This window comes from Solea solea, chromosome 13 (assembly GCF_958295425.1).
Source record: "Solea solea chromosome 13, fSolSol10.1, whole genome shotgun sequence".
NCBI classification, from domain to species: Eukaryota; Metazoa; Chordata; class Actinopteri; order Pleuronectiformes; family Soleidae; genus Solea; species Solea solea.
This window is the reverse complement of record NC_081146.1, coordinates 24,750,049-24,764,810: the sequence shown is the minus strand read 5'-3', so window position 1 is coordinate 24,764,810 and position 14,762 is coordinate 24,750,049. Positions and strand designations below refer to the sequence as shown.

The window sequence follows — 14,762 nt, the reverse complement described above, 5'->3', positions numbered from 1 at the left end:
CATCAATGTACTGTACAGTATCCATCATTTATATCTTTGAAAATGTTTTGTTTGAGATGGTTGTGGCGGTGCTTGAGTCACAGTGGATGCTGGATTTTCTGTTGCTGTGACAACGCTCAAGGTTGAGAGAGCCTGGCGGGAGCATCTACTATTTAAATGCCCCCCCCCCCCCCCGCCCCTCCCTCTTAAAAGGCATTTGCTTCATCATTACTGGACTGGGTCTGCAAACCTGTTGACCTCAGTCGTCTGCTCAAAAAAATATAAAATAAACGCAGCTACATTCAGAGCGGCTGAAAAACAGAACTGCGGTTTGTTATGTCCGTCTCGCATGGAGATGGCGGAGGGAGGGAGGGTGGGAGGAAGGGAGAGAGAGGGAGTTGATAGAAAAATAATACACCTTTGTTTTTGTTGAGCTGACTCTCAGAGTGCACCGTGGACTTTAAATTGACCTGCAGCTGCACCTTTCTTTACCATAGGCCTGGAAATAAATAAACGTCTTCTTTGGTCTGCGTTCAAAAAAAGAAATTCATCTTTAAAGAGAGAGGAGCTTAGAGCTGAAGTGAGATCACTAGAAAAAGAGGTTATTTTTTAGGTCAAAATACGACTAGACTAAATACGACTCAAGAACACTGCTGACACCTATTTTATCGCATTTATTTTCTTTATGTGAGGATTGAAATACACAAATTCAGGCCGATTTTCAAGCGAATTTGGTCGCGACCGACTCTTTTCCAGTGTCCGACCTGATGATGAATGTCTGGAACGATGAAGTGTAGCATATTTGAAGAACAGAGAAAGTCTAGCATGTTAGAATAGTTTCTATTTTTCTTGACATCTTCTCTGACATCTCCTACAACAGGCATGTCCAAAGTCCGGCCCGTGGGCCAATCACGGCCCTCGGTCAGATGTTGTGTGGCCCACAGCTCCGGTCTTATAATGTATTATTTATGTCCCGGAAGGGACTAAAAATCAGCTTCCTTCACGTGTCACCTTCATTAGGTCAGCTGGGAGGGAGTTCTGCTTTGAAACTTTTCACTCCTGCGTGGCTTAGATTTGCTTACATTTCCATAAAAAAAATGATAATTGTGACAATGAAAATGAAATTGTTCTAAAAAAAATTATATATAAAATGATTTACTGTTAGAATAAGGTCTGAGAGGCCATTGGCTCCCTGGAAATCTTTAGAGTTATCAAATCTGGCCCTCGTTAAAAAAAAAAGCTTTGGACACCCCTGTCCTACGACGTGTTCCCGGACGTTGACCATGACCACTTCGGATGGTTTGGTCCAGATCATCCTCGTAGTGTTGCCAGTCCCCCGAACAAGACACGGCAAGAATCCGTGTCACTGTGATTGATAATCTGACCATGGAAGACAAAAATATTGTATTATTAAAATATTGTATTCCCGGGATTAGACTCTTCGCTCTCTTTTATAGGTTTCTTTGCGGTATAGGCAGTTGCTGCCGGTGCTGGTGCAGCTGTTTATCCATCAAACACTCTCTACCTCTCTGAACTGAGCAGAATGTGCAGTGGCTTTAAAAAAGACTTCAGAGTTGGTCTTGAAATCTTTCTCTCAGATCACTAAATTTACATTCTGTGCCCGCTCTCAGATCAGGTGTTTTACCCCAGCGTGCAGAGGAGCAAACATGATTTGACGAGGTGGTTAGAACTCGGCTCGTCCATCTTGTTTCTTTATTGTTTCTCAGATAACATCAAAGACAAAGATGGTGAGGCGATTGCTTTAAAGTTTTTAGGGTTTTCTCCCCCCCCCCCCCCCCCCCCCTTGTTTTTCAGGTGCAGTAAGGTCGCTGTGTATAATAAGTCAGAGAGAGCGGCGACTCTCACTCTGGGAGCCGTGATTAATTCTCACCTTCTGCACAGAACAACATGCCGTTACAGAAAAATGATCTCTCAATTTACTTTGTGGGACGGCTTTGAAAGAGCGTGGGACTGTGTCTCTAGGAACGGCTCCAACATAAACCCCAGAAAAAATGTCAACGTGCCGCTCCCAGTAGGGACGTAGAAAGTAATGCTCGTGTAAATAATGTCTGCGGCAGTGTTTTTGTATTGGGAGGATTAGCGCTTTGAAAGCTAACGTGATATGTTTGATATTTAGGTTGTGTTTGTGCACGTTCTGTCATCTCGGTCAATACAAATCCGTGGAAGAAAAATGAGACGCTGTGCACTGGAGTGGGTTTAAGTGTTTTGATTTGAAGTCTGTGTCATGGCAGCCAACAGTGAGCGCTGCATGCTGATCAGTCTCTCTGTTCCAGAGCGAAGGTTTTCCACTTCTCCTCGGTTTCCTCCGTAGCCTCTGACTGCACACCAGATCTCAGCCGTAGAGAGAGAGAGAAAAGAGCATAGCCGTACGACAGAGCTGCAGTTAGTTATCAAACTTGTCGCAGCTACAGAGGAACTGCATATACACCTGTGCTAGTTCTGCAGTCATTATCAGCACAAGTGTTGTAGCATATTATTATCAAAGACAAGATTGTCCTCTCTCAGTCCCACCATTAACACACAGTGAGGAGCCATACGTACAAACACACAAAATATACAGTATAAATTAAACAAGATTCAATGTATTTCCCAGATACACAATGTTTATTGCAGTTTGAAATGCACAGAGATGCAGCAGCAGTGTTGCCGAAAAGGCCTAGCATTATTTATTAGTACTAGTATTAAGATGCAGTAGTGGTATTATAATAGCATTAGGGTCAAATGTGATCTTGTTAGTTTAGAATTTAGTTAAAAGAGCATTTATTATGGTCAGATACTCAAAGGAAAAATGGTTATTCAGGGACTGTTGACTAGCAGTGGAAGGAGAGCCAATAAACGTTGTAGAAGTACACGTAGCTCTTGTGTTGTCATAGTAGTAGTAGTGGTATATGGTATACATATTGTACAACTACACAGCAGTGGTAGCTGTAGTTGTAGAAGTAGTTGATGCTGCTGGACAAATTGTATCAGTAGTTGTAGACGTAGGAGAAATAATACTAGTAGTACTTGTACTTGTAGCACTTGTGATGTTATAGTAGTAGTTACCAGACAAACAGTATACACACTAGTAGTAGCATTAACAGGAGTGGCAGTTCTAATAGCTGCCAGACAAATAGTGTCAATAGTTGTAAAAGTACTAGTAGCACTGGTGTTATTGTAGTACTTTCCATACCAGACAAAGAAGTAGACGAAATAATACTTGTAGAAATGCTTGTAGCAGTTGTGATGTTGTAGTAATAGTAGTCATAGTAGAAGTAGTAGTACCACCCAGACAAGCAGTATAAATAGTAGGAAGTCGAGGTGGAAGTCACAGTAGTAGTAGGTTCCAGTAGTAGTACTTTATTTCTTGTAATAGAAGTACAACTAGCAATGGTGCTGTTTTACTAGTAGAAGTAGTTGTGTACTAGTAGTTTTCAGAAAGTAGTGTCAATACTTTTGGAAGTAGAGGAAATAATACTTTTAGACAAACTTGTAGTAATAGACACTTTCATTGTACACAAACATCCCAAGCCCAGCAAGAGGCTCTTGAGAGGGTCTATAGTAATTGCCAGACAAATAGTAGTTGGGGCTTGTTTTATAGTCTTTGTTCCAGAATAATATGTCAGTAGATTAACCACTTCCTGAACTATCCTACATCTGCATCACTTCATCAGTTCTCCTCTGGTTCTGGTTCCTTCAGGAACAATCCGGAACACCCTCATCATCTGCAGCTCTGGTCTTGAAACCTGTGGCTGGTGCAGCTTTAATTAAAGAATACTTTCACACGTCTCTGTTGAGTGTGGAGGCGTGATTTTTTTTTTCCTGCAGCAGTTTTATCTGATGGTTGCACTATGAATAGACTCTGTGGTTCATGTTCACCTGCCGTCTTGACTCATATCACCTCCTGTGACTGCATCACAGACGGTTAATGGTCTGGAATTAATGCAAAAGGAAGAGGAGAAAAAAAGAAAAGGACAACGGCAACTGTCAGTGTACATTCATTAAAGAAGCTAACCTTGGTTTAACGGCCCACTCGACATCGTTTAGATTAAATTCATTATATCTGAGTTGTTTTTTTTTAAAAAAAAAAGCACATTTGATGGCTAAAAAAATTATATTTAAAGGATTCTGTTGTATTATCTACAACATTACAAAATCCACTGATATAACAAGGAAGGTGAGTCACCTTTACTCTTTATGACACTTTATTTTATACTAATATTTCATGCTAGAATATAGAAGTACTACTTGTACAACCATATGACAGTGGTAGTTGTTAGTATAGTATCAATAGTTGTAGACATAGGAGAATTATATATTATAATATTATACCAGTAGAAGTACTATTTAGGAGTGCTTTTACTACTGCTACTTGTAGCACTGGTGTTGTTGCAGTATTAGTACTTTCTATACCAGACATAGTGGAAGTAGATAAAAAAAAAAAATACTTTTACACTACTGGAATATAGAATGAGGATTAACTTACTGCTCCTTTATACTCTGCTTTAAAACCTCAGCAGGAAAAGGACAAATTAAAAATCATAAAAGCACAATTTAAAAAAAAATGATAAATGGATAATTTTAAAAAATGATAAAGGGACATTGCAATTAGTTTTTTTTGTTTGTGTGTATCAACCACTGCTTTAGACTTCAGTAACTTCAGGTCTCTTCATGGAGTGTTTTTGTCCACGTGTGAGCGAGCTGTGACTGACACGTGGTGTGGTTTTTCATTTTCGATAGATCACTGATGGCACGGCAAACCACAGGCACTCACACACGCACACACTTCCTTTCTCCAGAGCTTGACGTGTGTGTGTGTGTCTGTGGGTGTCACCACACATCAACAGTTATCTGCGTGTTTCCGTTTGAATCATGTCAAGTCAAACTGAACATTTTTAAAAAGCCCTCCCACATCGCGTCACTGAAGACAATGTTTACCGTGAAGTGAGCAGTTTCACATGAGCAGTCTGTTTACCCACAGACGCTGTGGGAAATACTTTGCTATTAACACAGGGAGTGTAATGTCAGTAGAAATTGATGTTCTTTATTTTCATATATAAATATATATTATATCCATCCACGCTGAAACCGACCCCGCACACACACATTCACAAGGTTGTTTAAAAACCATGAGATGTGAGAGTGGAGTGATGCTGACTCTGCTTACTTACATCTAGCACCTTGTTCCCTCACAGCTGGTAATCACAGTCATGAACGCCCACAGCTACATAGTATATGTATGTATATATGCATACTGTTGATTGCTGCTGCTGCATGCAGTGTTTAAGAAGATGATGACCATCAGGTGCACACACGTGTGTGTGTGTGTGTGTGTGTGTGAGTTGATTGCAGGGTTGTGACCTGTGATCCTCTTGTTTTCCCCGCAGGGTCTGCAGGTGAAGGCTGATTATGTTCCCCTGCTTCAGTCGCTCGCTACATATGGATGGAGACTCACCTGTGTGCTGCCCACGCCCATCATCAAGACCAACAGGTAACATCACCCTGGGATCACGATTGTGTTCGGTGACGTATAACGACCTCTGTTGGCAGCCTTCGGGAATTGCAGTCATCAAGCACAAGCCTTTTAACAAGTATTTGTGACCTTCACTGACCTCATAGTCAGAATCCAATTAAAATCTACTCTGTAAGTTATTACTTAAACACTCAACAGCCACTTTATTAGGCACACGGGAGATGAGATTGCATAGTAATTTAAGGAAAACTGAGTAAATAAGTCATGTGTTTCTGCTAAATAACTAAATAACACATCTGTCACACTCGAATGTTTAAAAATACATTTCAAACCACTTCTCAAAAAAAAAAGGGAACAATATGCAGTACATGCCACAGTCTTCACAGGGACAAACTGGAACCTGGTATGAATTATGTAGCTCACACACACACACACACACACACACTTTGTTTGTTGAACTAATTAGTCACAGATTCACCAAGCGTTTTGGAGGAAATTGACCCGAATCTGTGTCAGTTTGGACCGAGCTTTGAACCGAGCAGCAGCAGCAGCAGCAGCAGCTGTGAAAATTTGAAAGAAGCAGCAGCAGCAGCAGCAGCAGCAGCAGCAGCAGCAGCAGCAGCAGCAGCAATGACTGTGGCTGGAAAATCTTCTTCACAGAAATGTAACGGTTGCTAAGGCTCAGTCTGTGCTGACTCATGACTGCTGTATGAGTGTGCATCCGCTTACGGTCAAAGGCCTGAGACGCACTGCGGAGCAGAGAATAATGTGCCTTAACACGCTGATAATGAACTGTACCCGTTTGTGTCACGAGAGAGTGAAACCATGTGTTGCACTGATAAGGATTTAAAGAAATATCTAAAACTAGATGTGTGTGAGTGTAAAGCTAAAGGCTAAATATAACCCCAGCAGTTCAGCTGAGAAACGTTAATAAAAGAAAATGAGATTCAATACTCAGGAGTCAACGTGTAAATATTATAACAGTGACGTCAGTACAGTGAAAATGTGAGGTTACGTGAATGTCCCCGAGGACTAGAAGACATAAAAGTGCAACATTGGAATCGATTGGACTAAATTAAAAAGAGTAAAATGTGTAAATGTCAGTCCAGTAGGGAATTAACACCTGGAAAATATCTGGGATGTATTTTTTTAAACCAGATTGCCAAAAGGAAAGTTTTTTGTTTTTTTTTAGGAGATGTCAGGAGCAACATTTTGTCGTCATTTTTTTATTTCTAACATACAGAAAATGTGTAGAAAATATCCAGACTGTTTGTCAAAGCAGCCTCGCGATGTTTCTACAGGGCAAGTAAATGTAATCAACCATTCATTAGCCATTATTCACTGAAGAGGTAATTACATAAGTAGCAGACAGAGTCATTTGCCAGATTGTTTGTAAGAAATGGTTTCAAACAAGTTAACCAGTTCCTCAGGAAATGAGGTTCCGGCACCGGTGGATCAGCGGTAGAGGGAGTCGTCTTTTGGAAAGGTGTGGGTTCAATTCCTGGCTCCTCTAGTGCTACAATGCCGATGTGTCCTTGGGCAAACCCCACGTTGCTCCTGTATGTGAATGGGTATGAAATAATATGTGTGATAGAAACTGTGAGTGAATGGGTGAATGTGCAAAACTTGAGGTCAGCTAGAAAAACACAAAATAAATACAAACCATTTACTATTAAGACCAGGTTTTGGGCTCCATGAGGACTTCTGGTCCTGACAATGTCGGTGTTTATACATACATGCAGCATTCTCAGTGAGGACTCTCATATGACTTTCATGACCCTGAAGAGAGCTAAATGCCTCATCCTAACCTTTAACCTAATCCCTACATAAGCCTAACTCTAAACCCAAACTAAAACCAGGTCTTAATGCTAAAAATCTGTTTAAAACGATGAGGACCAGCCAAAAAGGTCTGACCTCACCTCCTATGGTTTATTCGTTTTTTTTTGGTCCTCATGAAGATGCACATACAAGTACACACACTTACACACTCACACACACACACACTCTTTTTGTTGAGCATCTGCAGTAAAATAAAACAAGACAGAGGCGTTTAACACCACAATAACATTAAAGCGAGATGAGATTGAGCAAATAAAAATTTAAGGACCAGGAAAAAGAATACGGATGTCTGCACTGCTCTGTGTGTGTGTGTCTGTGTGCGCTCGTGTGTGTTTCTGTTTGGTCAGATGTGTGAAAAACTTTGGCCACAAAATCAACCAGTGAGTTCTCCCCTCACACTGACTGGATACAGATTAGAAAAAAATATCATAAACATGTAAGACAAACACACAAAAACCCGCACGTCTGCTGCACAAAAGCCTTTAAGGACAGGATGAAGGATTACAGCCACCGCTGAGTCAACAATGCACATATTTATATGTAAATATTGGTGCTGGCTTTCATCAAAAAAAATAAATAAATGTGACTCCATCAATAACGTGTTTCACATTTTTGATGAAGTGAACGCGCGGCATTTTCCATACGGTGACTGATTGAGGTTTGCTGTGACGCCGCCTCAGTCCTCTCGTTATGTTTGCTGCTCTGTGAGATCACAGCTGATTAATTACCTCTCTATTTTCATCCTCCCCCCTTCTCTCTCTCTCTCTTCTTTCTTATAAAATGCCACAACGCAACAGCACAACATGGCTAATTAATCAGAGTCGGCCTAGATACAGTAACAGCTCATTTCTCTCCCCGCCTGCACAAAATAAAACCAGAAGTGAGCTGAACTAATGTTTGATGATCTAATTCAGACGTACACGTGTTTTTGGTCGTACCGACTCGTCAGTAAAGCAAACTTGTAAATGTTTTCATGTCTTCATGTGGAAAGGGAGGTCGGTTAAGTGTCAGCGATCGCAGCGGCGTCTGAAATTAATGCTAACCGGCGCTCAGCGGCGTCTCCACACAACATTAATTCATGCCGCCGCCACCGTCTCGTGTGTCTGCGCTCGCCGCATTCAATTAATGCAGATGGTAATTTGCGGTGCCGAGCCATTTGCTACTGTAAATGTGATTGTTGTTGTTGTTGTTTTTTTCCTCGGGACATAAAACAATGAGAGAGAAATATGGTTAATTGTTTGGTTTTTTTGTTGGCCTTTGTTCGAGGCTAAATGGTGATGAATTCATCTGTCTTTTAAAGGTCTGGTGTGTTACATTTGGTTACAATGGCAATTTATTTTTTCGTCATTAGTTTATATAATCGGGTTATTGAAGACTAAGCTGTTTTTCTTTTACCAAACTTCCATTTGAAAACATGACAGCACAAGACGGCAGCCTTCTTAAAACAAGGCTGTTTTGTCTAAAGTATAAAAGATTAATACTAAGCAACAAACCCTTTTTTATTATTATTTTAGAGCGATTATACACTTATATAGACATAAGTATGGGCACTATGATCAATTTCTGACAATAAATAGTCTTACTGTCTCTACTGTAGGTCTGTAGCAGCATAACTAAGAGATGGTCCAGGTTTCCCTGAGCCAGCTCTAACTATAAGCTTTATCAAAAAGGAAGAATTTAAGTCTAACTTTAAATACAGAGAGAGTGTCCGCCTCCCACTTTTAACACCGTTATTCCCGTCACTGGTCATAGTAATCTCTGATTTTATAATAAAATCACTTAAATGTGAACGTCTTTAGCTTTGTGGTCAAAACCAAACACTTGAGGTTTGGCAAAAACATGATTGATTCATATAAATAAGGGAAAATAATCATATATGTTGCAGCATTTCTCGTGCGCCTGAAGCTCGCCCCTAAACTAGCTGCCGTTCTGTAGATATCATGGTGTAGGTGACACTAACAGCCAAGAACAGATTCAGTAATCACGCCTGTAATTTTCTAAATAACCTTCTCCTCTTTAGAAAAAACCTCAGTTAGTTTTCGGCCTTTGATTTGCCAGAAAGCCGCCCAGCATCCTTGACAGCCTCGAAAATAGCTTATGGATAAATGTGTGTGTGTGGGGGGGGGGGGAGGTAATGGAAAAAAAAGAAGTTGTGGTGGGCTTTGAATGGTTTAGAGAATAAGCCTTGTGCTGGAGGAAGCTCAAGTCCATTTGATGTTGAAAAGGGGAAGATTTGTAGCAGGCTTTTAGGGTTCTGCAGCGATCATAAACTTGGCTGAGCGGGCAGCTTATAACATTAGACAAAAAGTACGCTTTTTTTGTTTGTGTGTGTGTGTGTGTGTCCTTTTGCACGTGCGCATGTGTTTCTGGACTCCTGTCGGATAGCGCCGGGGCCACATATCGCCTTCCCTTTAAGCCCTGTCCAGTAATAGCAAGAGAGAAAATTGAAGAAATAAAGCAGAAACAAACAATAAAAGTGTCACACGTCAGGCTGTCACAAGAGATAAAAGCAGAGAGGTAAAAACTCAGCAAAGCGGTAAGAGCACACTGTGCAAAAAAAGAACAGAGCTGTTTATGACGGAAAATAAGCTGAAAGAAGAGTAAGCTGTAGAGACAGGAGGAGGCCCACTCTGAAGTGAATGTATATTACCTGCCACGATTATTCTGTCAGCGTGACTTCTCCTGCAGATTATCCTCTCAGAACACAGGAAGAGTGACATGTGCATGAGGAGAATGGAGGATTATTTTCTGGGGAATTGGGAGGGTAAAAAAAACCCCAAAAAACCAAAGATAATAGACGACTATGTTCAGATTCTCACAGAGTTGTAAACAGACATTTCAAGCAAACTGCAAAATCAGGCTTTTCAGTGTTTCAGTGGGAACCATCTGTTTCTGCGGGGAAGACGTTGGGCCCCTAAATGTGAGCCGTTGTCATTAAATCGTCAGATAAGAGAGTGAAGTTTGAGCAGTGGCCAGAAATCATTTGACTGTCAAACCGGAAATCAGTAAAACCTCTTTCACAATGAAATTTGTGGGAATTCCTGGGATTGTTGTTGTTCTGTCTTGTCACCCCGACATGAAATGTGACATCCCAAACAAACAAGAAAACAAGAAAACAAGAAAACAAAAACACAGTGGAGTTCAGTGAGACGTTCCAGTTCCAGATTTCATGTTTATTTTACTCAACTCCCTCATTTGAAATAAAGTTAATGAAAGATGTTATTGAGGACCGTCCCAAGGTCGGGAAAAAGAAACATTTCATCAAAAGTATTCATCGCTAACAGCTGGTAAACGACACCAGACTTTGCATTGGTGCCAGAAATGAAGCAGAGAAAGAAGAAGAAATGAACATGTCTTGTGTTCCCACTCATGCCCATCAGAGCTGTAACTGATAGAAACATGCCCTCGGCTGATTAGACACATTCCAACTGGTCAATAAACAATTTAAACCTAGGATTAATCGGGTTTTTCATGAGGGAATTGAGTGTAATGGAAGATCAGTAAAGAGGGACACGTCTATCATGGCCAATATAAGACCAAGACTTTTAGAAATTGAGACTAAGTCAAGACCAAGACCAGGATCTGACAAAACCAATATAAGACCAAGGAGATCACGCTAAGACCAGGACCAGAGTCTATCATGGCCAATATAAGACAAAGCATTTTAGAAACTAAGACTAAGTCATGACCAAGACCAGGATCTACCAAAACCAACATAAGACCAAGACATTTATGGACTGAGATCAATCCAAGACTAAGGCCAGAGACTATCATGACCAAAACAAGACCAAGACTTTTAGAAACTGAGACAGTCAAGACCAAGATCAGGATCTTCTACCAAAACCAACATAAGAGCAAGACTTTTAGGGACTGAGATCAAATAAAGACCAGAGTCTATCGTGACCAATATTAGACCAAGACTTTAAGAAACTGACCGAGTCAAGACCGAGACCAGGATCTATCTATCTATCTATCTATCTATCTATCTATCTATCTGTCTGTCTGTCTGTATTTCTGTCTGTCCGTCCGTCCATCTGTCCGTCTGTCTCTCTACAGTATCACTTAGGACGAGCCTGTCACTGTTTTCTTCTCAATTTTTAAACATAATCTCAATTTACTGTAATTTTGTACTATTTCAAATAATTTCTAAATAAATTAAATTGTCTCCGCTCTGTCTTTCTCTCCCTGTCTTGTATCCCTCAGTGACGGAAGTCTGTCCACCAAACAGATCGTTTTCCTGCAAAGACCCGTGTTGGGCCGAAAGAAGAGGGAATCCAAGGTACGTGACCTCACATTCCTCCCTGTGTTTCAGTCGCGCCAACACCTGCTCACCATACATCCAAAGCCAACATCACCTTTTGCCACCGCCAATTCCACAGCTGTTTTTATTTTAGGTAGACAAACACACACACTGGACAAAATGTGGAGAACGCTTCTCTGTTTTAGGTATCAGGAATTCTTCTGCTACACAGAGGCGTTGTTTGGGGAAGCAGGGTCAATAACTGCTTTATCTCTGCAACCCCCAAATAGTGGTGATAATCTCTAACGCTAACCTTTGTCCGCCGCAGTATGAACCCATGTTGACACTGTCCGTGACCCAAATTTAAACCGCAATCACAACAACACATTTAAGTGGAAACATGGCTGCTAGCGGAGACACAAGGAAAAACTAATTTTAGCCTCTTAATGCTCACCAGATAAAATCATCAACATCAACAGCCCAAGTCTTCACTAACTTAATAATATGTGTGCTGCTTTTCCTTTGCTATAGACATTTGACTGGAAAATGTGTTTGACTGATCTTAGCAACAAATCATTGCTAAAAACAATGATTTCCTCAATAGACTTTGGTGCAGGAGAGGCCGTACTGTGGCTAAAACCCTCTGGTGTCCCTGTTGGCAGTGTCTGTCTTGTGCAGGGAGTGTGCTGCAAAAGCCCAGTTAGTACTGAGCACCATATACAACCAGACTTTATAGCCCCAAGACTTAAACAAGATTTACCAATTTTCCTTACAGTTCATTGTATTCCTCCAGTGTGTCAATCACTCCTGAGGTTTCCTGTAATTGAGGACATGTTGCATTAATTTTCTGCTTGTTTGTTTGGTCACACTAAAGGCCTGGAGGCCATCAATAACCCTGCTCAAAATGGCCTCAATTTCCTTCTCTGCATCACTGACACTCATTTGAATTTGCTACTTTTCCCAGTGCAATATTGGATCCACTCTAATCTATTCTTAATTAAGTCTGCGTGTAACACTTTGTGCCCAAAAGCACGTTTAAAAAAGAGCTGCAATGCATTCAACTAACATGCTAATGTAAATTTTCAGAAACTGATCTTCAAGCCCCGAAGCAAGTCCAACAAGAACTGCATCAAAGACACAGACAAGAACAAGAAGAAGAAGAAAGCAAAGAGTGAAAAGGATGCCGAAGATGCGAATATTCTCAATGAAAGAGAAAGGGATGAGAAAGAGGAAGATAAGAGTCGAGAGGAAAGGGATGAGGCAACGTACGGCGATGCGGCGAAGGAATGCGACTCGAGGTTTGAGGAAGATGGAAAGATGGATGACGGGGTTGAAATCAGCGTAGAGACTGTTGAAAAGAAAGATGGTGGAACGGAAGCAACAGACAAAGGAGAAGAAGACGGCACAAAAGAAGAAGAAGAAGAAGAAGTAACATTGGCTGGAGAAGGGTCAAAAGAGAATGGAGGGCCTTTAGAAAACAAAGAAGGTCAGGAAGTGGCAGCAAGTGTCGCAGCTGTGGAAACAGTGAACAAGACCAAAGAAAAAGCGGACGTGGTTGAGGCTGTGATCGAGAACGGAGTGGAGGCAGACGAAGAGACAGATGACGCTGACGTGAAGGCGATCAAAGACATGACAGAAGAACCGTCCGGCATGGACATCGTCACCAAGGAGATTATGGCCGAATCGCAGGCTGCCCCGACCAATCAAAGCCCAGAGGAAACTCAAGAGTAGCTTCAAGTCAAGGCCCCCCCCCCCCCCAACCCTACCTCCAACAAGAACTGGTTCACAGTGTTTTTCCCTGATCCAAATTACCGGGGGATTTAATCCCCATCGCTGCAGCATTGTCCAAACCTGATGTCCCTCGAAAACCTGCCACAGTGTGTAGCGACAGAATCGTTCTGTGTTTACCTGCAAACATCAGTGCTACTGTATAACCACGCATACTGAATGTATATATCCAAAAAAAACAAAAACCACGTGATGTTCAGTGTGGACTCTCACTGGAACGACTGCTAAAGTAAACGCTAGCATGTTAGCAGTTAGCTCCGCAGATACAGAGTAGTTAACCAACTCGCCGCGCAAAAACCTGCTACGTCGCCATGCCTCTCAAATCGCAAAACTTCTTAAAGGTCCAGTGTAAAAGAATTAGTGCCATCTAATTATGTTTAAACTACAGATGTAGTTTGAACAATCTGGTCCAGTGGTGAAGATTTACAGATTTTGTACACTCTCCATGACATGAAAACATTTCACAAACTTATCCCTTCTTTTCCCAAGTGCGTCATGGAAACTACGGTGGCCTTCACGTACCGGAAAGGATGTCGTTCTTCTTCGTTTGTGTTGTGAGCGTTGGCTTCAGAATGCAGGCACACGTTCTGCCTGGTTCTGTAGAAACATGGCGCCGCCAGACGGCGACATCCGTAAAGCAGTACACATACAAGGTTTATTTACAAGGCTATGAAAAAACATTTTCAAGACATTATTCACTCATACAAATACACACTTTCTACCAGTAAATCCCTGCAAAAGTCACACACTGGACCTTTAAAGATACTGGGAAAAATAACGCTGTGTCACTTTCTAATGTTCCAATAATAGATGGTGTATAAAAAAAGAATGGACATAGTCTTCCCGGTTTGCTGCGTGAAGTCAACCCAGAAGTAAGAATATATGGAATAGCCACCAGGGGGCGACAAAAATAAATACATTTGAAGGGAAGTCTGTGGGAAAATTAGCTGTTATTTCTCACTTGATTTACATAAGTAGATTTTACAGGATCATTAGTTTGTTCCAGATTTTCTTCAATTCCGCATTTTTATAAAGTTTGGCCACATTTAGTGGAAAACGGACGATAAATGAGTGGACAGCAGTAAGATTGACAGCTAGCATTGCCTGGTTGGAGGTGAAGTCTGTGAATTTCAGTTTCCTTAGAGTTTGTTTTGAATACCGGAAGACTACATCCATTTTTATATACAATCCAAGGATGTAATTCTCATTGCAATGAGTTTCATGTCAAACCGTCCCATGGAACAGCCTAAAAAAAAGAGTATTTGGGATGTTTCCTCAAAGGTCATTGCTTGCTTTTGAAGAAAAGTTGCAGCCACCAACATTGAGTTCCTCTTGTTCTTTTTAGAAGATCAACCCAGGTTTAGCATCTAGAAGAAGATCTCAACAGCCTCTGAAGCTGTGGAGAGACAAGTCAGTCGAATAATCCCAAATGATCAGACACAG

The 14,762-nt window shown here is 41.2% G+C and overlaps 1 protein-coding gene across 2 annotated transcripts in view; it reads left to right on the top strand.

Moving 5' to 3' along the window:
• LOC131471939 (raftlin-like) overlaps positions 1 to 13,715 on the top strand; it is a 246,786-nt gene extending 233,071 nt beyond the window's left edge. For both annotated transcript variants that reach the window (XM_058648756.1, XM_058648757.1), the window contains 3 exons: positions 5,367 to 5,470; positions 11,495 to 11,570; positions 12,618 to 13,715. In XM_058648756.1, the coding sequence (XP_058504739.1) occupies positions 5,367 to 5,470; positions 11,495 to 11,570; positions 12,618 to 13,262 (825 nt within the window). In that variant the 3' untranslated portion in view covers positions 13,263 to 13,715. The remainder of the gene's footprint in view (positions 1 to 5,366; positions 5,471 to 11,494; positions 11,571 to 12,617) is intronic.
• Positions 13,716 to 14,762: the final 1,047 nt, after the last annotated feature.